Genomic DNA, 26,432 nt, shown 5'->3' with positions numbered 1-26,432 from the left:
AGGAAACACTCGGGAGCGGCAGGTAAGTTGTCATTAGGATGTGGGCACTTGCTGTACTTTTGTCTCGGTGATCGAAGAATTAGAAACCTCTCCTCTGTAGATTGTCCAGGGCCAGAGCGGTTGCTCCGAATACAATTCCACGATCAGTAATCTCCTTGGACTTTTATTCAGCTGGTAAACTCCTTAAAAATCCACTAGAGGGCACTGGAGACTTTGGCAAGTAAGTGTGCAGAAATCACAGCAGCTTCATTTAATGCACACGTTTATGTCCACGGTAACATTAGTTACCTCGGACATATAAGTGTGCATTATTTGAAGCTGCTGTGATTTCTGCACACTTAATTACTAAAGCACCCCCCCCCCCCCAGCAGCGAGACAAAGACCTTCTGAAAGCAAACACAGCGTGTGCTTTTGGATTGACTTTAACCCCAACGCTGCTGCCGACGTTCAGCGGATGTCGCGTGCACTACCTCGGTAGTGCTGCGCACGTCCGTTGAACGGCGTGGCCCCGCCCGCGCAATAGAACGTTCCGCACTAGCGCAGAACGTTCAGCGCAGGCAAGGGGTTAAGAATCACACGCACTGTTTGCAGACTTAATGTATTCTTTTGTCAGTAAAGCACAGCTGCAGGCAGATTGTGTGCTTTTATTTAAGAATTCATGTTAATTGCAGCCCGCTTCACGAGCTGCGATTAACATGAATACTTAAACAAAACACACAGCCTGCCCAAAGCCGTGCTTTACTAACACAACAATAAAGTAAGTTTAAAATCACTGCTTGTTTTTCAGGTTAATCTGCCTTGTTCGCAGACTTGCTGTATTGTTTTGTTAGTAAAGCAAAAAGAACGGCTGCGGGCAGATTGTGCGCTTTTATGTAAGTAATTCATGTTAATCGCAGATTGTGAAGGGGGCTGCAATTAACATGAATACTTAAATCAAAGCACACAATCTACCTCGGGGCCTCGCTTTACTAAAAAAACAATATAGCAAGTTTGCAAACAAGACAGATTAACCTAAAAAGCACACGCTGTGTTGTAAACGTGCTGCATTTCCTTTCTAAATAGATCAAGGCTGCGGGGTGCTTGCGTGCCTTTGTTTAAGATTTCAGGTTAATCGAAGTGCTCGCCATGAGCTGCAATTAACCTGAAAACTTTAACAAAGGCACACAATTACCCCGCAGTCCCGATCTATTAAGAGGAGAACTGCAGCAGGTAAACAAATTATCCAGGACATAGTGGCCCTAGGAAGACTGCAGTTGTTAAAGATCTGCAGCTGCTGTGAAGCCCATTAATGAGGAAAATAACTTTTATAAACTGGATCGCCCAAGAAGGAAGGGCCATAATGCTGTTGGTACATTTCACCTACTGAATGTACAATGTTCTTAACCACATGCGCGCTAGCGGTTTTCCCGCTGCGCGCAGCGATTAAAAAAAAAAAACCCGCGTTACGCGACTAGCTCAGCTCGTCATCCGCGTAGCGCAGGTTACGCCCATGACGAGCTGAGCTCGTCATGAGCGTAGAAGGGGTTAATGAAACTTAGGAAAAAAGTATGCTGTGAAACGTTGATGTAAAAGGTCTACGCCAGCCAATTTGGACGTCTGACAAGGTATTGTCTCAAGAGGAGCTATCAACATTCCCAATAACTAATATGGCTTCCTCTTTTATAACAGGGGGATCACTCATTGGCTTCGTAAAATAATTAGATGGCAATTGCATAGGAGTTTTCAAAAACTATTTTTGGTGATATGTTCCATGTGCATCACAGACTAATGTGATGATACCCTAGCTTGATATTAGATTTTTTTGGGTCAGCTTGCAAAGGTCTCATAAAATCCCAAGCACTATTCCCTGTAAGGTGTCCGACGCCTTCAGTAGTCATGAAAGGTATTACACTGTCTCCCAAACTACAGTCCACTTCTCAAGAGCATGTAAAGTAACATTGCTTCAGCAATATGTGACTGCTCCCAATACTACTGCAAGTCCCATGCCTGAAGTGTGGGCACACGGGAAACATCAGTTTATACATTTGTAATTCTTTCACTAACAAACACTCAAGATAAACTACATTTGATTTCCTTTTTTATGCGTTAATTAATACTGACAAATACCAGGGTGGCTTAAACAGGAATTTAAAACTAGTTGTGGCATCTTAGTTCCTGGCATATTAACTTCCCATGTCTGGGATCACTGCATTCCTGAAATATAGTTTAAGGTAAAGTGGGCTACTGTGCCATTGAAGTGACATTCATGCTGGTCTCTTACAAATATGCTTTTTCCTCACTCACTCTGATGGTAGTCGGTTTTGCATAAAAGGATTGCATCTTCTGAATAAGCTTTAATCCAGAAACGAAACCCTGAGGTGTAACATGAATTGCTTTAAGGTAGCCTGAGTGCTCAGTGCTAACCACACACCCTTCCCAGCCACTTTCACTGCTGTGGTTATTCTCTACCCCAGCAAGTTTTTTTTCTTCCCTGCCCCCTTGCACCAAGGTTTTCCATTTCTGCCACTTCCTGATCTGTGACTGCACTACTTTCCCAACCACTTGTAGCAATGTTGCCCATTCTGGTCATCCCCTGGTCTGTCACTGAACTTCGTCCCTGCCTACCTGCAGCAATGTGTCGTGTTCCTGCCAGCGTTCATTTTTTTTTAGCTGAAAGCCTTGCACTGTCTGGTTTTCTAAAGATATTTTGGAGACATTCTGAAAGCTGACCTCGGAATGCATTCTGCCCGTTGTTTACCGTTGGCTTTGGGGTTTGTAACTCACATTTTCATGCTTTCTATTTGCTGGCGTTATTTGCTTTAGGCTGTCCAGCTTGAGTTTGTCCACCCCGTTGCCCAGACTTTGATTACTGTATTCTTCCACAAACTCACTTTCTGTAAACAGGCCTTTACATCTTGGTCTTATCTTGTCACATTTGCTGTGCATTCAAAGACAGAGGTCAAATGTCAAGCTCTCTCTTCAGAGGGGGCTTGGTGTTTACCTTCTTTCTCTAACTTCAAAGTGAGAGAATGTATGCAATAATCCTGCTGAGCATCCATGTAAGAGGAGAGGGTGTAGGATTTTTATCCTAGCACATAAAAAAATAACTGTGCTGATTTAAAAAAATATATATATCACTACAAATGAAGCAATTCTTTTTGTAATTCTGAAGAGTGCTGGAAACAAATATTTGAATATGATCAAAACACATTAATACACAAGGTGATGACTTATGCACACATTATCGCTTGTGTGGAGTTTTATCCTATTTCGGTATAAATGTAATGCTCATTTCAATTGAACATGTGTTGTCTGTAATGGTAGTACGCTACCACACCATGCATACTCCACATTACACCACTCCACTTTGCTCTATGGCATGGCATGGCATGGCATGGCATGGCACTCCACTCCACTCCACTCCACTCCACTCCACTCCACTCCACTCCACTCCACTCCACTCCACTCCACTCCACTCCACTCCACTCCACTCCACTCCACTCCACTCCACTCCACATTGCATGCACATTACACAAAGACACTGAATCATAGTGTGTAAATCAATGTATAGGAAATGTTACATCGGACAGAGGACTACAAGTTGTAGGAGTCACAAGTCATCCATACCGGTAGACAGAACAGCTTAAAGGTTCTTGATCTGAAAAAGCACACAATGTGAATTTAAAAAGTAACCCCATGGTTGGGGGTTGGCTTTACTAATAAGAATTGTTTTTTACCCAGGTTAAACCTTTTTACAGCATTGGGATAGTGAAAGACTGGAAGGGGGGATTCATAGTGCTCTACTCTATACATTGCAATTTGCATGCAGCTCTTTGATAGTTAATAGCTCACTTTTCTATATTAGGATTTAAACTTATAAACTGCAAGTAACAAAAGGGGCTCTCTGACAGAAGCAGCAATGAAGTGATCTATTTACTTTGCATGCAATTTGTGATCTGCATGGTTCACCTACTTTGCATCAGGCATTTTGACCTCCTCCGCTACTTTATGATGAGTCAAAACTTTCACTAGACATCTAGTGATGCCACTTGAGGTGCCTGCACAGCCCTCTCCCACAGTCCATGTATTCCGGGATGTCAGAGTTTTACAAACTATTTCTGGCGGGGTAGCCCAACATTACTCAGTAGCTTTCACATCAAATTGTAAATATGTTATGTAATTTTGTAACTTATTGTGTATATGTGATATTGTATAGGCTCTAAACATTTCCCCACCCAATGAACAGTGCTCCAGATAAGAATATTTGGTAAAATCTTATGATGGTACCACCGTTGGAGTTTTGTGCTTTTCTAAACCGGAAGTGTATCTGGCTGTGTAACCAATTCATGGCATGGCGTATTTATCCAATTTGCAAACCGGCCTCGAAACCCTTAACGTGGCGCTGTATGTGTGAAAATGAACATCCTTTCAATTTTTTAAGTAAACGTTTGGAGTGACATTTGGCTCTGCACATGCGCACGGTCTGGTTCCTGGTGCACATAGCCATGGTTGCAGCACACAGAGACCCTCCACTGCAGCACACAGAGGAATTAGAGGGAACATTGGAAACAATAGGAGTCTATGTGATAGATTCCACACAGATTTCTTTTCAAGAGAAGGTGCCAAAGGAAATAGTGTTCACTCAGGAACTGAGAGGTCAAATATTGAATGAAGTGAGAAAAATGTTATTGAAGGTGCCAATCCTGAAAGCTTTAGAAGAGATTAAATGTTTTGCGAGTGCAAATGTTTTGATGGAGAAGGACAAGGGCTGGCGTCCTGGTCATAAATCTGAGGGAATCAAATTGGTTTGTGGAGTACAAACATTTCAAGATGGAAGGAATCCATCTGTTGTTGGACATACTTCAGGAAGGAGATTGGTTAGTGTAGGAAGCTGGCTCTCTATATAGTGCACCAAAAGGAGGTACACTCTGTCGACACTCCAGGCAACCCTTATCGGTTTACCGAGGCCCAGTAACAAACCCAATGGTAACTACTTTTTTTGGGCCTGTACAAATAAAGAGGAAGTAGTGGGGCTGAAGAATGTAGTGGTTTTAACCTTATATCTATTTACTGAATTGATTTATGACCTATCACAGATAAAAATGAAATTTCATATTTATATCATGTGTCTAATCTTGTACAATATACCTTAGTTTCTCTTTTAGACCATCCCAGTTTTCAGGATCTGTTAAAAAAATCTTAATGACGTGATATGAAACACTAGATATGGATTTTATGTTAGATGAATTGTGATTTTAATGTGGGTTTTTGTCATTTCTATCTGTGCTTTGAAGATCATATTTATTGGATCGCATAAAGAATTATCGTATCGTAGTAGAAATATTTTGTCTCTTCGACATTGACAGTGAAGTGGTCGATGGCAAACTTCTTCTCTTCAACAGTGATGCAGTCGACTGCATATCATGTGTCAACGACGGCAATGTGTGCTGTCGATCATGGTCTTCTCAACATCGAAAAAGAAGAATGATGCCATTGCATTTGACACCAACTTGAGTGGCGATGCTGTGATGTCATCGATCCTTGCCTCGAAGATGAGCAAGTTGGCATTGATGGTGGCCTAGACTGCGTCGTCTGCGATCTCAACATCATCATCCGATGACAAGAAGGATGTTATTTCTTCTTCTTTGATCTAATATTGTGATGGTCACTTCAAGAGGATGGGAAAGAGACAGACTGGTTGAGAAGGAGCTCTATCCAGCTTCCTCTTCTCCTTTCTCTCCTCTACTGCCCTCCTGTCTTCAAACATGCCTCTGAACCTTATGCCTTCTTCATCTCTCAATTCTCTTTTGGACATCTTTTTTTCAGATATCAGTAACAGAGTGAGAGGCAGGTAGATATACAATGCATACTTTATGTGCATCAGTCAGAGCCTTCCGTTTCTCACAGGAAGGATATTTGGAAAAGAGAGATGGCATTTTGACTGAAAATCAAGTCAGAAACTCTACAGGAGATGTTAAAGACATTGAGTAAAGTAGATTCAATTACTTTTCAATGTAGAAAAATGATTAAGTCAAGGTAAAAAAAACAAAAAACAATGCAGCAATGTTCCTGGGACACTTCTCTCACAAGCCGGGTAAAAAGAACTGAGTCGCTGAGGCAACGGCCAGTACAAGGCGTAAGAGGTGCCGTCCAGATACTTAAACCAATGGACTCCTTTGCTTGCGCTCTGTTAAATGTACGCATCTTGCCCTTCGCTAAAAGGCGTATTGTTCTGTTTTCTACTGAAAGATGCTGTAATACAGTTCTATGAATAACAATTTTGAGAACTCTTTTGAAAAATCATGGACAATGAAAAGTTCAGTCGGCTTCCAGTCAAAAGATTTATAGAGAAGATTCAGGGACAAGGACATTCATTGAGCCCTTTCCATGAACGTGAGTTATATAAAGATGTTCTCAAGGCCATGCACACAACGGGAAATTACTTAATTGCTTATGACTATCAAAGAAGATCCTACGATTCAAAAATAGGCTTATCTGAATCGGAGGATCTGAAGCATTAAGTGATTATTCTTGCCTTAATAACATGACATTCTTTACAACTAGACGCCCTCACCCTTTCATTCTAAGCCAACTAAAGTCTATACTCTGAATTGAGGCAGAAGAAAAAATCTTTCCTTTTCTCAATGGCAAACCAATAAATACAAACCACCACTCTAAGCTCCTACCATTCACTGCCCTGAATTCATAGTCACCTGATAGAGGGACTCGCATCCACTTGAAGCTCTCCGGCATGGCTTTAATGGGCAGCACGTATGCTTCTTCACACTTTCTCCTACCTTCTTGATTGCTGTCCAGTCCTCCAAGATGTCCAGGTCGCTCAGCATGTACACGATGTATGGACGTGCAGGATTGTTAAGAAGCCTGTACACCAAAACTCTAAAGTCTGTTAAATATTAGAAACATCAGGTGCAAAATGCAGTGCTTGACAGTGTTCAAATATAGCCTTCTCACAGCTCAGACTGCCTCCCGACCTCCAACACTAAAGTTTTATGTAACCAAAGAATCAAACTTGGTCTTTTCGTATATCCAAATGTAGCTGCTACAACTTGAGACAACTCCATAAATTGCTTATTAGTTTCTGAAAGAGTGATCTGTTGAAGTCAGCTGTTGAACTGGAAAATCCAAGATATAATCCTGGCTTCTCTATTCAAGCAAATCATACAATTCTTGGCAAGCACCTATATTCATGTTCTACCAAAAATGGAAGCGTTTACTTACAGACAAAACACTGGTTCCTGTTTCTTTTATTCCGCGTATTTACATGGTGTGACCTAGGCCCCTAGTGGCTGTAGAGAAGTTTAAAAAGCAAAACAAATGCGAACCAATGTTGAGCAACAGTGGTCAGCATGGGATTTTTACAAAACCAAGTAAACAGAGGAAGAAAGGGCGAGGACGGAATGGGACAATGTAGAATTAAAAATGTTACGAATTCTTAAGCAATGACAGAACTCACGGTGAACAGGTGGCATAGGCTGTTTTAGTGTGGAGCGTGCCTATTAAAGTGCTGCTTTTTCAGTACTTAGTTGCTTGAGCTGAATATTCTTTAAACAGTTGTCAGGTCTATCCTGCACACCCAAACCAGGATGATGAAATGCCACAAATGTAACTTCTACAAACGTTCCATCAGAATTGAGCTTGGAGTTAGCAGATTGTGTGCTACAATGTGCCAAAATGAACTCCTTAACTGCTGGAGCTTTTTTACCCATGACATGGAGCCCTTTTTTGATATGTTCGGTACTTTAAGCTTACGCCTTCAGAAAAAATCCTAACAAGGTCTCCAAGCTAAATTTGCTTCCTTTTTTCCAACATCCTGCGAAATCTCAAGGTAGCCAGAATTTGTGGCTTCCCCTCCAGAGCAATGACTAAATAGCTTAAATATAACTGAATTGCATTTATTTTGGGGGGAGGGGGAAAAAACAGTACATTTTGTAATCTAAACAGGACATCAACAAAAGGTTTGCTATTCTAGGATCACCATCTTCCCAGCTTTCAGGGAAAAGCAGAGTTGCATCAAAAAAACAATTTTTTGCTATACTTTTTGCATTTTTCTACGAGGTAGTCCATTTAACCTAATTTTGATGCTCCAACTTGCTTGCAGTTTCCGCTGGAAACAAGTGTGAAACCCATGGTTGAACCCAAAAAGCTATACCTCTCTGAAAAGTAGGTACATTTCTAAATTCTATGTGAGGACTGGGGGCTCAGAGTATGCTTTGCTCTCTCATTTATTACGCTCAGCAGCCTTAAACAACATGTTTTATTCAAAGACTACAAATCCCATAAGTCTTTGCAACAATAAACGGAACCACCATACAGTCAGTCCCTTGTAAGCAACATCAAGGATTAGCACTTCCTCTTTCTTCGCTGCTCAGCAGCCAGATAAGTGCTTTCCTTAATTTTGCTATGTACTGTTGTGTGTATTGTTATAGGGTATTACTGCCACTTTAGATATTGAAACCGCCTTCCGGCGCCGTATTCGTTAAAGCCCCTTCATAATATTGCACCTTGTGTGTTGACAGGGTGCCTTAGTAACAGGCCTCACGCAGGCCTCGTGCTGTCTCCCTTCCACTCCTGACACACCTCCCAAGCAAAAGAGGCTCAGGCGGGGAGGTGTTCCCTGGTGCGAGCCCTACACTGCAATACAGGCGCGAGACCACATCTCCCAGCAGCGAGACGCATGGTGCTCCAGCGGCTTAGCAGGGGCCGTGGAGGGCACGCGTCACTCGAGAGGAAATACAGCCCTCCTTTACAAATTCCTCACATTCACGCTTCGGTTGTGGAGACGGTCCCGTCATTGTGGTGAGCGCTGGAGTCAGCGAGGCAGGGTTTCCCCCTAACCGACTTTCTCCAGATAAGCGGATTGACCGCGGAGCATTTCTTGCTCAAGGCCAGTGTATTTAGAGGGCGATTGAGGTTCAACACTAAGCATTGGCTAAAGCAATCTTATTTAGGGTGTATAGGGAGTGTTTTCAGGGATTTTTTCTTGCATTGCCCTCAGATACCATAGTCTTCTGACCTCTGGTTTTCACCAGAACAATCATGGCAAGTGAGTTTGATACATATTGGGAGTCTGTGGAGGAGGAGCACTCACTGCTTCCCATCCATGAAGAGTTAGTATATGCCATTGATGCATCACTAGAGGGCGGTCTCTTTGGCTCTAGAACCCCCTCACGAAAGAGGACTCTGCAAAGGATATCAGAGATGAGAGGAGGCTTCTTCTTCTTCTCTGGTTTGAAGGGATCCCATTTCTTCCGGTTCCTCTTGGTTCTCAGTTCATCATCCCACCACTCTGTAGTCAAGGAGGAAGGAGAGTTGGAAAGGTTAGAAGAGGTATTTATGGAATAGATCAAAAAGGGCTTCACATCCTAGAGGGGGAAAGCCTTAGCTGCAAAATATTTAATCCACTGTCTAACTAGCAGCATTGGTAATAGGTTACTCCGTTCTCTCCTGCAGTCCTTTGCAGTATCACAGCTCATTGTATAAAAAGATGGTTTAGCCATCTTGCAGGAAGGCAAAGTCCCTGTTGCTACTGGAAGCGGAGAGTCTAGGTTACAAGTAAGCAGCTAGGATCAGTTGGCACACGTTCACCCTTCTGTCCCTCTATAATTTTACTCTGAATGCTAACTTTTATGAGACTATTTGTGAGAGAGTAGCACTTACAATCGTCATTCAGCCATTTATTTTCGGGAAATTGTCTACCCTCGGTCTTTCAGGATCATCACAAACAACTAATCTTGAAGGCTTACGGTTTATGAGCGAGATGAAGGCAGTACATGCATTCCTCACAGTACATGAATTCCTCAAAGTACCTGCAGTATTACTCAACAGAATCATGAAAGCAGAGCTTCCTCAAACAATAAGCATTACAAGGCAGGAAGAGAGATTTGTCGTTTGCCGAGGGATCGGCCATGTTCCTGATGGATTTTACCAATAAATATTCCCTTGCGCAAAACAATGCAACCACAACCCTCGGGAGTATACTAAAGTGTAGTTTAAGATGCATGAAGGAGAAATTCTCTTCAGAAACGAATCCTTTCTGAAAGTAAAAGCACTAAACAAAGCTAAGTTTTTCAGGCATTCAGTCACATACATCCAGTACACAAATATGTGAAACTTGCCAAACTGATGTGAAAAGTATGGGAAATCCTGTATCCTCCTTATATCTCTCCTCAGGGTGGACGTTATACTCTCGATTAAGGATGGTTGTGTGGAGTCAAAAGAGAGCAAATGATCCATTTGTTGGCTCAACATTGCTTTTTGGGACAAAGTCACTTGGCATCTATACAATTAATTCAGCAATTTCAGAGTTCTGGAATTTCCAACCAACACTTGCTAGCCATTTTCTCACATGGAGGCTTTCCCATCTTGGCTGTGCAAATATTATTAACTTCATCATGCCCCACTCAAGATTAGGGAGAAAGGTGCATTACCTTGTGTGTTCTTAACACAAAGTGCTAGCACGAAGCACCAGCTCCCCTGTCTCTAATCTCATACCATTCAGAAGATCAAAGTCTGTTTCCCTGATACTGACTTCCCATTTTTCGGGTATGCTCGCTATGCCTTGGCTTGTGACTATACTCAACCGAGACAGAATTGAGCTGGGGTGCTCCAAATTAGCAAAATAAATCAGTAGAGGTCTAAAATGTATTTTCAATTCATTTTCGAATAGCTGCATATTTGGTGTATATATGAAAGAAGGAATATGCTACTTACCAGTATGCATCTGTTCTTGGCATAGAGGGCCGCAGAGTGGTACATTTATGAATAGATCGCCATCTGGTGTTGGGCTCGGATGATTGCACTTGTTTTTCTCTTGGAGAAGTCTTTTGTAGTCACGACGCTGGTGACTCCTCCCTTGGGTGATAGTGCGCATGGGCATCGGCTCCATCCTTACATTGTTTTGCCATAGTAGGGTTAGATGGAGTAGTATGATAGAATACAGAAAGAGATGCCCATGTAAGTGTATCTAAATAACAATGTTGGAACAGACACAGGTTTCCAGGGAGGGCATGTACCACTCTGCAGCCCTGTATGCCAAGAACAGATGCATACTGGTAAGTAGCATATTCCGTTCGAGGCATATGGGCTGCAGATGATACATTTATGAATAGATTGCACAGCAGTTACCTCCCTAGCGGTGGTCACCAGTGTCTGTTGCAACAGTGTGAAATAAAGCTTTTAATACAGCCTGGCCCACCCTTGCTTGTTGTGTTGCCTGCACGTCAACACAGTAGTGTTTTGTGAAGGTATGCGGTGTAGACCAAGTTGCTGCTTTGCATATGTCATCTAGGGGAATGTTCCTTAAGAATGCCATAGATGCCCGTAGTTTGCGTGTAGAATGAGCTCTAGGGGGAACAGTTAGTGTTCTTTTTGCTTTTATGTAACATATTTGTATACATTTTACAATCCACCTGCTTTAGAGATAGGGTTGCCTTTATGTGTTGGGGAAAATGCTACAAATAGTTGTTTGGTTTTTCTGAAAGTTTGTGTTCTTTCTATGTAATATAATATTGCCCTTTTGACATATAGTGTATGTAGGGCCCTCTCTGCTACCGTCTGTGGCTTTGGAAAGAAGACTGGTAGTTCCACTGTTTGATTGATGTGGAATGCTGAAATTACTTTAGGCAAGAACTTTGGGTTTGTTCTAAGAACCACTTTATTCTGGTGTAATTGTAGAAATGGTTCTTGTATTGTTAATGCCCGTAACTCACTCACTCTCCTGAGGGAGGTAATGGCTATAAGGAAGGCCACCTTCCATGTAAGAAATTGTATTTCACACCTATGCATAGGTTCAAAAGGTGGTCCCATTAGTCTGGTGAGTACTATGTTGAGGTTCCAGACTGGGGAAGGTGGTAGTCTTGGTGGAATAACTCTTTTGAGGCCTTCCATGAAAGCCTTAATTGCGGGTACCCTAAACAGGGATAGATGTTGCCTGTTTTGCAGGTATGCTGCTATAGCTGCAAGATGTACTCTAATGGAGGTGTAAGCAAGGTTACATTGCTGTAAGTGTAGTAAGTAGCAAATAATATTTTGTGTAGATGCGTCCAGAGGGTTGATGTTGTTACTGTTACAGTATACAGCAAACCTTTTCCACTTTGCTGCATAGCAGGCTCTGGTGGTGGGACGTCTTGCTTGCTTAATAATTTCCATACAGTTTGGAGGTAAATTTAAGTATCCAAATTCTAAGACCTCAGGAGCCAGATCGCTAGGTTCAGTTGTTTGGGATCTGGGTGCATTATTTCTCCATGGTTCTGTGTAAGGTGCATGGGTGACATTCTTAATTTTTGGTGTGGCGCCTGTGAGAGTTGTAGGAGCGTGGTGAACCACGGCTGCCGTGCCCACGTGGGTGCTACTAGTATCATTGTCATTGAATGCTGTTGCAGTTTTCGAACCACTAATGGAATTAGTGGGAGAGGGGGAAAAGCGTATGCAAATTTGTTGGACCAATTTATCCATAATGCATTGCCCTGCGACAGGTGGTGTGGGTACCTTTATGCGAAGCTTTGGCATTTTGCGTTCAGATGAGTGGCAAAGAGATCTATCTCCGGTTGTCCCCATCTTTGGAAGAATGGCTGCAGTATTTGGTTGTGCAGTTCCCATTCGTGTATTTGTTCTGACTCTCTGCTTAAGATGTCTGCTATCTGATTTTGAACTCCTGGCAGGTGTTCGGCTAACAGATAGATGTTTTGAGGAATGGCCCATCTCCAAATTTCCTGCGCTAGTCTGGATAGTTGGAGAGAGTGTGTCCCCCCCCTGTTTTTGAATATAATACATTGCTGTCATGTTGTCTGTTCTGACCAGGACTGCTTTGTTGAGAATATGCATTTGAAAAGCGTTTAATGCTAGGAACACTGCTAGTAGTTCTAGATGATTTATATGCAGTCGTTTTTGCTGTACACTCCATCTCCCTTGTACTGTGTATCTGTCCATATGAGCTCCCCATCCGGTGAGCGATGCATCCGCTGTTAGCACCACTTGTGGAATTGGTTCTAGGAACGACGGCCCTTCGGAAATGTTTGTTGTATTCCACCACTTCAGAGAGCGATGCGTGCGGTCGTCTACCAACACCAGATCTGTAATCTGACCTTGAGCCTGATTCCACTGTGTTGCTAGACATTCTTGAAGCGGACGCATTTGTAGTCTGGCAAATGGGATTAACAGTATGCAAGAGGACATCATCCCTAATAACTGCATGAACACTCGAGCTGTTAATGGGTGTTGCGGTTGAAATCTTTGAATTAATGTGAGCATTGTCTGAATCCTGACTGGATTGGGGTATACTCTGGCTTTTTCTGTATTTATAGTAGCCCCTAGATATTGTTGAATCTTGTTTGGTTGCAGGTGGGATTTTGTGTAGTTCACCGTAAACCCTAGCTGGTGCAGCAGTTGAATTGTCTTTTGTGTGTTTTGAAGACATTCTTTTTGTGACCTGGCCTTTATTAGCCAGTCGTCCAAGTAAGGGAAGACATGTATTTGCGGTCTTCTTAGGTGTGCTGCAACCACTACTAGGCATTTTGTGAACACCCTTGGTGCTGTTGTGATTCCAAACGGAAGGGCTTTGAACTGATAATGTTGTCCTTCTACTACAAACCTGAGGTATTTTCTGTGGGCTTTGTGAATTGGGATATGAAAGTAGGCGTCTTTTAGATCCAGTGTAGAAAGAAAGTCCCCTTTCTTCAGTAAAGAAGTACCTGTTGGAGCGTGACAATGTGGAAATGTTCCGAATTTATGTATGCATTGAGAGGTCTGAGGTCTAGTATTGGCCTTAGAGATCCGTCTTTTTTGGGAATTAGAAAGTATAGAGAGTATACTCCTGTTCCCTGTTGATGTTGTGAAACCTTCTCTATCGCATGCTTTTGTAGCAGTGATAGTACTTCCTGTTTTAATAATGTCAGATGATTTTGACTCGTTGGACGCTGTCTGGGGGGGGGGGGTGTTTGGTGGGGTAGCCGTGAGTTCTAGGCAATAACCATGTTGGATAATTTGTCTCACCCACCTGTCTGATGTGATGTTTTCCCAGACAGGTAGGAACTGTGATAGGCGTCCCCCGACCAGTGTTGCATGGTCTGGGGGGAGCTGTATGAAGTCACTGTTTTGAGGTAGGAGAGTTGCGGTTGTTGTTGTTTCCGCGACCTCTACCCTTGTTGTTGTTACCTCTGTAACTGCCTCTAGAATTCCCTCTAGGTGATGTTGGTGTAAAAGAGGTTGATTGCTGGCTTGTGCCTGTATTCTTTGATCCGCCTCTTGGTGGACCTACGAAAGGAACCCCTCTGAGATTGCTGTTGCAATGCTCCCATTGACTTAGCCGTTTGTGTCCTTTTTCATTTTTTCCAACGCCTCATCTGTACCTGAGCCGAAGAGTGTTTTCCCATCAAAAGGCTGGTTCAATAAAGAAGTTTGTACCTCCTGTTTGAACCCTGAGACCCTGAGCCATGCATGTCTTCTTAACATGATACTGGTGTTTATAGATCTTGCCGCAGTGTCGGCTGCGTCTAAGGCGCACTTAATGGAAGTGTTCGTTATTATCTTCCTTTCGTGTATCAGCTGATCTGCCCTTTTTTGATGTTCCTTAGGGAGATGTGTAATGAGTTTTTCTAACTCATCATAATGAGCTCTATCATAACGTGCAAGTAGCGCTTGAGTATTTGCTATGCGCCAGCTATTTGCTGCTTGGGATGCTACTCTTTTGCCAGAGGCATCTATTAACTTGGACTCCTTGTCAGGAGGAGGAGCATCTCCTGCTGTTAGTGAGTTTGCCCTCTTACGAGCGTTTGAGACTACTAACGAGTCCAGAGGTATTTGTTCCTTAATAAAGACTGGGTCTTTTGGGGCTGCCTTATACTTTTTGTCAATTCTTGGGTTTAACACCCTAGCCCTCACAGGATCTTTAAATATGTCTGATGTGTGAGTGAGGAGACCGTTAAGCACTGGTAGGGTCCCTGAAGATTTTTGTGCAGCAGGTAGTGTTTCTAAAAGGAAATCTTCTATCTGAGGTTCCGTATGTAAATCTACCTTGTGGTATTTTGCTGCCCTATTAATTAATTGTGCAAAACCCGAATTATCATCAGGGGGAGAGGGATTTGAGGGATACGGGTCAGGGTCATTATCATTATCTGATCTGACACTGCGTCATAATCTTCCCATGGGTCTGTCTTTTCTGGGATAGTATGGTTATCATCCCTAGGAAGGTCCCCATCCCCTGTGTCACTTTCTACATCTGTTTGAGGTGTAGATGGGCGTGGGGTAGAAGGTCGAGGTATAGCTGGCAGAGTATGAGGAAGAGGAGAAGAGGGTGTGTCTATAGACTGTGGAGAAAGGGGAGGAGTTGTATTTGTCCCCATTGTTCTCTTCTAAGGAGGAGGAGCATTCTCCTCCAACGGTTGAGTCTTCCTCTTTTTAGGTAGTTTTGTCACCACCTTGCCAGTTTGTGGATCAATGAACAAAGTCTTTTGTTTTGGATCGGTTTGTTGCTCCTGTGTCGGTACCGAAGTCTTTGGGTCAGAAAGGTGCTTTTGCTTCTGTGTCTCGGTGTTATGTGTTTTCAGCACCGAGAGTTTGCTCGAGTCCGATTTTTTCGGTGTGGAGGGAGTCTTCGACGTCGAAGCATGTTTCGGTTTCGACATGGAATGTTTTGACTGCAAGCTCTCTTTGGTATGGAGCTTCGGTGTCGATGTCGACCGTTTCTCGGATCCGACATAGTGGGAGGCAGAGTGTTTTGGTTTCGTTGCCGAGCCCGAAGGCGGGGCGTCGGAAACTTTTTTCGGTTGTCTGACCGGGCTCGAAGGCGGGGTCGACACCAATCGGGGTCGTTTTTTTGGCAAAGGGACGTCGTCACTCACGGTTTGATGAACGTCGACTTCTTCGACATCAGACTCGTCCGCTTCTGACCCCGACCCGTCCTCATCTTCTTCCTCCTCGGGGTGTTGGACCTCGAACAGTTCTGGGATTGCATCTGACTCCATCCTCGACATCTCGTGTCTTCGGGCTCGACGGTTTCTAATCGTCGACTTGGAGGAGAAAGCCGCACAGGCTTCACAGTCCCTGGATTCGTGGTCAGGTGATAAACAGAGGTTGCACACCTCTTGTAGGTCCTTGTGTGGGAATTTAGCACCACACGTTGGACATTTTTTGAATGGAGTCCTTTCCATGGACTCCGGGCTGGACTACATCGAGATAGGCCTCCCGGTCTCGTCGAGGTAGAGTTGGAAATCTTTGGTGTTGACGTCGAAGTGTGTCGAAATGGGAATGAACTCGCGCTCGATAAACAATACCGTCGAATTGGAAAGGGAATACGCGCCGAAATATAACTTTTTTCTCGAAGTCGATCCGGAGCGCTTCAATCCTCATCCGAACCCGATGGTGGAAAAAAACAATCTAAGGATGGAGCCGATGCCTATCCGCACTATCACGTCACCAGCCTCGTGACTACAAAAGACTTCTCCAAGAGAAAAACAAGTGCAATCATCCGAGCCCAACACCAGATGGCGATCTATTCATAAATGTACCATCTGCAGCCCATATGCCTTGAACAGTCCTATTAGATCTACTTGGATAACAGCTGCTACAGAGGCATAGTGGTAAATGATTTAAATAATAATTCATTTTATGTTCGACTGACTTAGCTCTTTCAGTAAAAGTGTGCACTGGCATCTGTCACAGCTTTAGTTGTCCTTATTAGCTTGGAAAATGCTGACTCTTCTCTCCCTTTTGCTTAGTGTCCTACTATGTGTTGCATTGAATATAGCTAACCCATCCTGTAGGTAAAACGTTCTCTAAATACAGACAGAAATTAAAAACAAACTACCCTTACTTTCTTATAAAGTTCCTTTAAAATGTAACTTCAATACATCCTGCAAATTACAGTGGGACAAAAGACACCTTCCAACTGAGACTAAAAAGAAATGTGTTGCATTGTCATTATTTCTTTCTTATTACTATTTCTCTTTTAATTCTTTTATCCTTTTCTTGTATATTGCCCCTTTAAAAGACTGCATATTTTTAATTGTGGCACTTGCCACTCAGAAATTCTGTTTGGAATGCTTCTGAAACTGTTCTGGGAGCATTCTGCTGGAGGAACTTGATCTGGTTGTACTGTGCCTCATCCTATTAAAGATCTTCTTTATACTCTTGATTACAACTTTATTTACATCATAAAATCTTACAAATTTTTGGCGACGAGGATGGGATTGACTTACTTACAAGCGATTGATGGAGAAAGAATGGGTAATGAGAGGAAGAAAAATATTTTTCTTCACTGTTTGGGGTCAGAGATACAAGCAGTGTTTAGGACTCTTCCAGTTATGTCAGGAGATTTGGGAGTATTTGACGAGGCAATGTTACGTTTTGAGACTAGGTTCAATCCTATGACTAGCATAGCTCTTAACCGGTACAAGTTTTACAACCGTGCGCAAAGAGAGTCTGAATCATTTGATGACTTTTTGACTGCACTAAGATCACTTGTTATTTCATGCAATTTTGGAGCTGTAACAGATGAGATGATTAGAGATCAAATCATAATAAATGTTAGGAGCAAGAAAACACAAGAACAGCTATGGATATTAGGTAATCCCAGTTTGCATGATACCATTTCCACCGAGAAAGCATTTGAACTATCGGATGAAAAAAGTACAAGATGTTGGTACAAAAGGTGAGAAAAGTGATAAAATTTGTGATGAAGTATGTGCTATGAATAATGTTGTAAAAACATCCTCAGTCGGCAAGAGTCTCTAGTAGGAATGTAATATGTTACAGATGTGGGAGCAATAATCACGTTGCTTCATTCAGATTCTGTCCTGCTATAGGAAAGGAATGTTATAAATTTGGGAGAATAGGACATTTCTCTAAAGCTTGTAGAGAAGACAAGAGGAAGATGTTTGACAAGAATAGGAGTTATAATAATATTAAGAACAGTGATGTGTCTTCTGTGAGGTATGATCAAGCCAGCGAGGGTACATGTGCCAAATGTGATCATTCATCTGGTGATGATTTTCATAAAGAAAGAGGAATTGTGGTTTTATTAGTGAAAATAAATGCAATTGAAGTGGAAACATTAAGTTCTACTAAGTGCATGGTCAGATTTTTGGATGAAGATCTTGAGCTCATGGCGGATTCTGGTTCACCTTGGACCATTGTAACGGAGAGTTATTTCTATGAGAAGTTTGGAAAAGACAAACGGTGACGGTTGCACTGCAAAATTGGGGCACAAATATTGTGTGCCTACAGGAAACTCATGTAGAAGGGTCACAGAAGCATTTGTTGAACTCGCTAGGGTATCGGTTAATCTGTGCCACTTCACAGGGCGCGCGGGTGAAGGGGGTTGCTATTTTAGCAAAGGGTAACGGGTTGATGTTTAATAGCTCAAAAATTGACACCTACCTAGAGGGAAAGCTGGACTGCATCCCCTCAGAATTTTTTATTGTATTCTTAAATCAAATTAAAAAAACTCTGGTGGGCCTAATCATACATATATTTAAAGGGGGTCTGCCACCGAAGTCCTGGTCCCGGGCAAAAATAATTATCTTTCCCAAAAGAAAATAAAAACCCCGAACAGCTTGGCTCATACCGCCCTATTACCCTGATTAACTCAGATTCGAAAATATACGCAAAAATCTTGGCAAACAGAATTGCCCCTTTAATGCACAAAGTCGTCTCACGAGCCAACATGGCTTTATTCCAGGAAGATCAATATTAATCATATAAACCGGGTAATTATCTTGTTTGATGGGATGGAGGTAACAGGGGACCCTATGGCGCTGGTCTTGCTCGACGCGGAAAAAGTGTTTGATAGGGTCTCCTGGCACTTCCTCTGGGCAGCAATGGCCAAAATAGGGATCCAAGATGGATACATCCATGCCGTTCAAAAACTATATATAGAACCTAAGGCCGTAGTGATGGTTAATGGCAGTCCGAGAGAAGAATTAAGAATTTCACACGGGACTCCGTGTTCGCCTCTACTCTTTAAGATTTATATAGACTCATTTATCAGACCTCTACATCAAGATAGAGCAATCAAGCCGGTAAGTCTAAAATCCTTTCCGACCAAGATATTAGCCTATGCGGAGGATATTGCTATTGTAACAACTGATCCATGTACGGCCATGCCGGCAATAGAGGAAAGGGCAAAACAATTTGGGGATCTGTCAGGATATGCACTTAATCAAGGGAACACCCAGATTATTCTAGGTAAAGAATGCTCAATGAACGATAATAGGGTGACGGAATATGCAACTTATCTAGGCATCTCAATTACCGTACATCGGACCTTGAAAATCTTGTTAACATCAACCTAAAGCCAATAACTAGTGTAATCCAGAAAGATCTCAAGCGCCTTGATAATCTACACCTCTCTCTCATAGGCAGAGTAAATGCGATCAAAATGGTTTTCTTCCCCAAGATTTTATACCTCTTTAGAGCAATCTGTTTAGATTTGTTTACTACCTGGCTTAGATCAATTGATCGGATGATTTCCAGCTTCATCTGGGCATACTCGCAACCCCGACATGCCCAGAAGCTTCTCACCCTCCAGAAAGATCGGGGTGGGCTGGGCCTGCCGAATTTGCAAGCATATTATTGGGCAACCGTCCTACTCTATAGCAGGGAATTATTCAAGAATAATCATATGAATGAAACAGGAGAGACTACTACATCATCCATCTTCCAATTACTGTTAGGTAGAGAGAGTATTGGCCATTGGTGGAGGCATCTACATGATAGTTATTACAAAAAAATTAGATTTAAAACAATACTTAGTGGGTTTAAAGTATGGAAGGCAGTCAGGAAATTGGTAGGTGTTGGTAGACTTTCATTCTACACGCCTGCAAAGGATAATGCCGACCTGCCCGCCATATTTAAAGATAATTATATGATGAAATGGTATGATGCTGGGATTAATCAGCTGGGCTGCCTGTTTTCCACTGAAGGGATTCTATCCTTCGAGGAGCTAAAAAAAATAATTTGGGCTTGATTGGCGCGATTTCTTTAAATACCTCCAATTAAGAGATTTTCTATCCCGAAAGACGGGCGGGAGGAGAGGTATGGGTAAAAGTGATTTACAAGATACAATAATCCCAGGCACTGGGAACAAGATCAGATGCATTTATCTACACATTATGGCATTATTTCCAAACGATATGGAAAAAATATCTCAGAAATGGCAAACAAAAGTAGACATCACAGATAATGAGTTTAACCATGCCTTTGAAATGTCGCAAACAATTCTGATGTTGACTAAACTCCAGGCACAATTTTTTAAAACATGTTTTTTCTTATATTATACACCTGATAGAATTGCTAAATGGGGAGTACATGCTGCCTGAGATGTAATCTTTATAGTGCTGACTGAATACACATCTTTGCATCCTGTGAGGGTCTAGCAACGGTTAAGCATGAAATAGAGAAGTTCTTATCCACACTGCTTCATAAAACTGTTGTATTAACCAATGGAAGCATCTTACTGGGGATCGCAAATCTAGAAGGCACGGACATAGGCCAGGAGCTTATCTTTATTGCAATGGCTGTCTTCAGGCTTTGCATTGCCTCTGCATGGCGGGACCGTAATGCTCCATCGTTCCAACAATGGCTTGCTAGATTCCTAGCGGTGGCTAATATTGAAATTGCTATGTACAAAGGCAGGGGTAGGCAACGGCGAAAGAAAGGCCTAAAAATCTGGAATCCCCTGATAGCTTGGCGACAGGTGATGGGTGGTGTAGAGTAAAAGCTTCCGCTTTAAAGAAAGACTACTATGATTTGGTTTATTGTTGTTGTATGGCATCCGCACTTTCTAATGTGTTATACCGTCTCTGGTCACATTGTACTAACTGCTATTGTTTTTCCTCTGCTGTTGATTTGTGTTCTTGCCTTGTGTATTTACACTGTGTATTAAAATTCTATTCTTAGGTCTGCCGAGGGGGCTGGGGGGAGGGGAGGGGGAGAACTGTGGGGTTAATGTAAGGGTTGTAAAAATCTTGAATAAAAAAAAAAAAAAAGAAGTTTGGTAGGAAAAAATCTATTTAGGAACTGTGTCCGCCAGATATTGTTGCTCAAGGGTTTGATGGTTCTGCCATTGATTTAAATTGGGCACATTGCTTCCTTAATTCATTTTAAAGGAAGGTATGCTTTCATCAAATTGTATGTTGCTAAGAAAGGAGTTAATGTATTAGGTTGGAGAGACCAATGGAAGTTGGGAATTATCTTGAATCCTCGCAACAGGGAATCAGTAATGGTTATTGAAGAGGATGTAGGAAAACAGACTTAGGAAACAAAGTTCCAAATGTTTTCTCTGCAAAACTAGGTATGCTTAAAAGGTTCACTCATGTTATTAAACTTAAACAAAATGCATCACCTGTCAAACAAAAACTAAGGAATGTTCCCAGCAATGTCAGAGAAGAGTTGGGTGATGCGTTGAAGGAAATGTTAAGCACTGGAGTTATTGAGGAAATAGAATCCTCAGAATGGGTTTCTCCAGTGGTTCTTGCACGGAAACCGGATAAATCTTTGAGACTGTGCATCGACTTGAGGGCTCTTAATGCAAATATACTGGTTGATTGTCATCCACTACCAAATATAAACGATATTGTGAGTATGTTGAGAGGTGCTACGGTGTTCTCTACCCTTGATCTTAGATCAGCATATCACCAGGTGGAATTGGCAGAAGAATCGAGACACTTGACAGCTTTAAGAGGATGCCGCTTAGACTAGCATCAGCGGCATCAGTCTTTCTGAGGTCAATGTGCCATATCTTTAAGGACATGCAACATTATGTCAAGTGTTTTCAGGACGATATTCTGATTTTTTTCTGGTAACAAAGAGATTCATGCTGAACATCTTAAAAATGTATGTGATGTTTCGAATGAATATGGGCTTACTCTCAAAAGTAAGAAACGCATGTTATACCAGGATTCTGTATAATATTTGGGACAGGCTGTGCCCAAGGATGGTGGGTTCCCAAAAAAAGTCACTGGTAGATGCAATTTTAAAAGCACCTGCTCCAGATTGTAAAGATAAACTGCTTTCTTTTTCAGGACTTTGCGAGTATTACAGCAAGTTTATACAAAACGTTGCTACAAAAATTGAATCATCGAGGGAATTGTCTAGGAAAAATGTAGAATTTGTTTGGGGAAGTAAACAACAAGAAGCCTTTGACAATATTAAAGCGGAGATGATAGCCGCACCAACACTTAAACCATATTGTATGAACAAATTATGCATTCTCACGGTTGATGCGAGTCTTTATGGATTGGGGTGTGTGTTGTCACAGCGTGCAAGACAGGAAGAATGGAATGTTGCATTTGCTTCCCGTACTCTCAGTGTAGCTGAGAGATGCTGTGCAGTAATTGAAAAGGAGTTGTTGGCATGAGTTTGGGGAGTCGAGCATTTCCGCAATTATATTTGGGGTGCCAGATTTATGTTAAGAACAGATCAAAAACCTTTGGTGGTCTGAAATCTACAGTTCGCATTGCCAGACTGATGTCACGGTTGCAAGAATACAGTTTTGACATTGAATATGTTCCAGGGAAAATTAATGTGACTGCTGATTGTCTCTCAAGACTTCCATGTACTAATGAAGATATGTGTGAAGAAGAGGAAATAGTTGCTGGCATTACTGAAGTACTTTCGGAAAAGTTTAGTTTTATTTCTGAAGAAATGTGGAGGAAGAGTATGAGGGAAGATGAGGTTTTGGGAAAAGTTATTGATTACATCAGGACAGGTAGGCCTTTTAAGAGTGATATTCCGGTTGAAATTATTCTGCATTGGAATGTATCGAGTGAACTTGTCACAGAAGCTGATTTGATCTTGAGGGAAGGGAAGTGCATTCCTCCTTCATCTCTTCGTAATCACATTTTGTCTACGAGTCATGAAAGTCATTTAGGTATGTCTTCAATGAAGAGATTGATTAGGTCCGTTTTTTGGTGGCCTGGAATGAATGGGTTTGTTGACAAAGTCATCAGAGAATGTCCTGATTGTATCAGGAGTGATAAAATGAGTAGATGTGATCCTGCTCCCCTAATTCCAGTGAAACGGCCGGATCAATCACATTTTGTCTACGAGTCATGAAAGTCATTTAGGTATGTCTTCAAAATGAAGAGATTGATTAGGTCCGTTTTTTGGTGGCCTGGAATGAATAGGTTTGTTGACAAAGTCATCAGAGAATGTCCTGATTGTATCAGGAGTGATAAAATGAGTAGATGTGATCCTGCTCCCCTAATTCCAGTGAAACGGCCGGATCAATCACATTTTGTCTACGAGTCATGAAAGTCATTTAGGTATGTCTTCAAAATGAAGAGATTGATTAGGTCCGTTTTTTGGTGGCCTGGAATGAATAGGTTTGTTGACAAAGTCATCAGAGAATGTCCTGATTGTATCAGGAGTGATAAAATGAGTAGATGTGATCCTGCTCCCCTAATTCCAGTGAAACGGCCGGATCAACCATGGCAGAAAGTGGGTTTGAATGTTGCAGGACCTTTCAATTTTTTACCACAAGATTGTAGGTGTGCTTTAGTGGTAGTAGATTTTCATTCGAAATGGCCGGAAGTCAAGTTAGTACCTCATCCCAATACTGAGAGTGTAATGCGGTTTCTCAAAGAAATATTTGCACGAGAAGGTTATCCAGAAGTTGTTATTTCTGACAATTGTGTGCAGTTTAAGTCCAATGAAATGTTACAGTTTCTTAAGTTTTGCAATATAAGGCATATGACTACAGCATTGTATGAACCACAAGGGAATGGACAGGTGGAAAGATATAATGGAGTACTCAAACAAGACATACTGTGGGCACGTAATTTTGGTATTCAATAGAAGGAGAAATTAAGGGAGAAGCTCTGGTTGTATCGTATTTTTAAGGAACAAGGGGGACCCAGCGGGTAGCTACGAACCATGGGTAACAACTGAATTCTAGAAAACAAGGGTTCTGTAGCTTATTCAGGAATATAACAATACTGTATAGAACACAATAGTCTGCTATACGTTTAAACGTCCTTGCCCAGCCGGACAAGGAATTTATTTACCAACAATTTTCAAATATACTTATGATACATTTCTACAACAGTAGCATGACACAATCCTGTGCCGTACTAGAAGAAAGAGAAAAAAATAGAGAAGAGTGAAAGGGGTGTTTTCAGGCAAAAGAAAGGAGCAGGTAGGGCACTGTTAACAGTAAAGAATAGTGACAGTGTCGCCTGGAGTAGTACATACAAAACCACATATAAAAATTATTCTCATGTATGTCAACTCATGGGTGTCGACGTTTCGATCCCTTTGCTCAATTACATAAAGGGGATCATCTTCAGGACTTATATAATAGAGTTTGCCTGAGTTAGGGAGCGCCTCTAATGAGAGGTGAGAGATGGTTAGACTTGATTGATCAATATACGTGATGTCGTCCGGAAGGGTCTACCGCAGGACAGCCAGGAAATAGTTCCTTGGAAGGTTCGAAATTCGTAATAATAGTAAGGTGGTGGTTGAACGGTTGTTGACTTTCTCGTGATCCCGTGCATTCTTGGTTGCGCCTCCAGTTCACGGTGAGATGTGGGCAGAAACGGGGGGTCGCCCATTTAATGGACGTGCCGAGTGCGGCAAACGTGTTGACGGTTAGAGGGAGGCTCAATGGCCGTCGTCTCCTTTACGTACCTCGGTACCGGCAGCAAGACCGAGCACCAGGAAGGCGCTCCGCAGGTTCGACTCCGTCCCGCGGCCTTTTCCGACATTGTTCATAAAGGAGACGACGGCCATTGAGCCTCCCTCTAACCGTCAACACGTTTGCCGCACTCGGCACGTCCATTAAATAGGCGACCCCCCGTTTCTGCCCACATCTCACCGTGAACTGGAGGCGCAACCAAGAATGCACGGCTTCAAGCCGTAACGGGATCACGAGAAAGTCAACAACCGTTCAACCACCACCTTACTATTATTACGACTTTCGAACCTTCCAAGGAACTATTTCCTGGCTGTCCTGCGGTAGACCCTTCCGGACGACATCACGTATATTAATCAATCAAGTCTAACCATCTCTCACCTCTCATTAGAGGCGCTCCCTAACTCAGGCAAACTCTATTATATAAGTCCTGAAGATGATCCCCTTTATGTAATTGAGCAAAGGGATCGAAACGTCGACACCCATGAGTTGACATACATGAGAATAATTTTTATATGTGGTTTTGTATATACTACTCCAGGCGACACTGTCACTATTCTTAAATGTTAACAGTGCCCTACCTGCTCCTTTCTTTTGCCTGAAAACACCCCTTTCACTCTTCTCTATTTTTTTCTCTTTCTTCTAGTACGGCACAGGATTGTGTCATGCTACTGTTGTAGAAATGTATCATAAGTATATTTGAAAATTGTTGGTAAATAAATTCCTTGTCCGGCTGGGCAAGGAAGTTTAAACGTATAGCAGACTATTGTGTTCTATAGAGTATTGTTATATTCCTGAATAAGCTACAGAACCCTTGTTTTCTAGAATTCTGGTTGTATCGTATAACACCTCATGTCACTACTGAAGTTTCATCTTTTCGTTTGTTGAGCGGTAGAGATCCTATTTCCAAATTGTGTCCCATGGTGGTTCAACAAAGCTGTGAAGAATTGTCAATCGGAAGTTCTTGTTGATGAACTAGCTCAGAAAATTGAAATTAAGCAAAACAAAAGTAAATGCAATTATGATATTCGCATGAAAGTCAAAGTGCCTTCTTTTACAGTTTGAGAATGGGTAAGGATACGGAAACCTGGATATATTACCAAAGGAGAATATAAATTTGGCAAGCCTATTAAAATTGTCGAGATTAATCGCAATAGTATTGTTACACAAGACGGAAAGGTATGGAATGTCAGACGTGTTGCTAAATGTGCAAATAATTGTTCTTAATTTTCCTTAGGGAAGAAATGTGTTGCATTGCCATTATTTCTTTCTTATTACTATTTCCATTTTAATTCGCTTATCCTTTTCTTGTATATTGCCCCTTTAACAGACAGTATATTTTTAATTGTGGCACTTGCCACTCAGTTAGAAATTCTGTTTGGAATGCTTCTTAAACTGTTCTGGGAGCATTCTGCTGGAGGAACTTTATCTGGTTGTACTGTGCCTCATCCTATTAACAATCTTCTTTATACTCTTGATTACAACTTTATTTACATCATACTATCTTACAAAAAGCCTATTATTTTATTCTACCACAACAAAATTCTAGAAACTTCAATGAATACTGCAAAAACAGATGCACTTAAGCATTAGGGAAGTACTCATACCTGGAGCAAATTGCTTCCTAACAGTAGCTCACTGACCAGCTTTTTTGTATCACAATCACATTGCATGAAGGGTTTGTGAATTGCAAGCCCCATCAGCAGTAAAACTTGTCAGCTCCAAGATGTTTATCTTAGGCTATACTTAGTTTGTTTTTAGGCCCTTCCTTCTGGGCAAACTATGTGGTGCATTTCTCGAGAAGACA

General features: G+C 42.0%; 1 protein-coding gene across 11 annotated transcripts in view; it reads right to left on the bottom strand.

Moving 5' to 3' along the window:
- BRMS1 (BRMS1 transcriptional repressor and anoikis regulator) overlaps positions 1–26,432 on the bottom strand; it is a 214,513-nt gene that overhangs the window by 69,107 nt on the left and 118,974 nt on the right. For 6 of the 11 annotated variants that reach the window (XM_078660811.1, XM_078660812.1, XM_078660809.1 and 3 more), the window contains 2 exons: positions 9,194–9,286; positions 6,693–6,841 (listed from right to left, as the gene is read on the bottom strand). In XM_078660811.1, coding sequence (XP_078516937.1) covers positions 6,693–6,841; positions 9,194–9,286 — 242 coding nt within the window. The remainder of the gene's footprint in view (positions 1–6,692; positions 6,842–9,193; positions 9,287–26,432) is intronic. The other 5 variants (XM_078660817.1, XM_078660814.1, XM_078660816.1 and 2 more) reach the window with 1 other exon arrangement.

The sequence above is a fragment of the Lissotriton helveticus genome, chromosome 9, assembly GCF_964261635.1.
Source record: "Lissotriton helveticus chromosome 9, aLisHel1.1, whole genome shotgun sequence".
NCBI lineage: Eukaryota > Metazoa > Chordata > Amphibia > Caudata > Salamandridae > Lissotriton > Lissotriton helveticus.
This window is presented reverse-complemented; position numbering and strand designations above follow the sequence as displayed.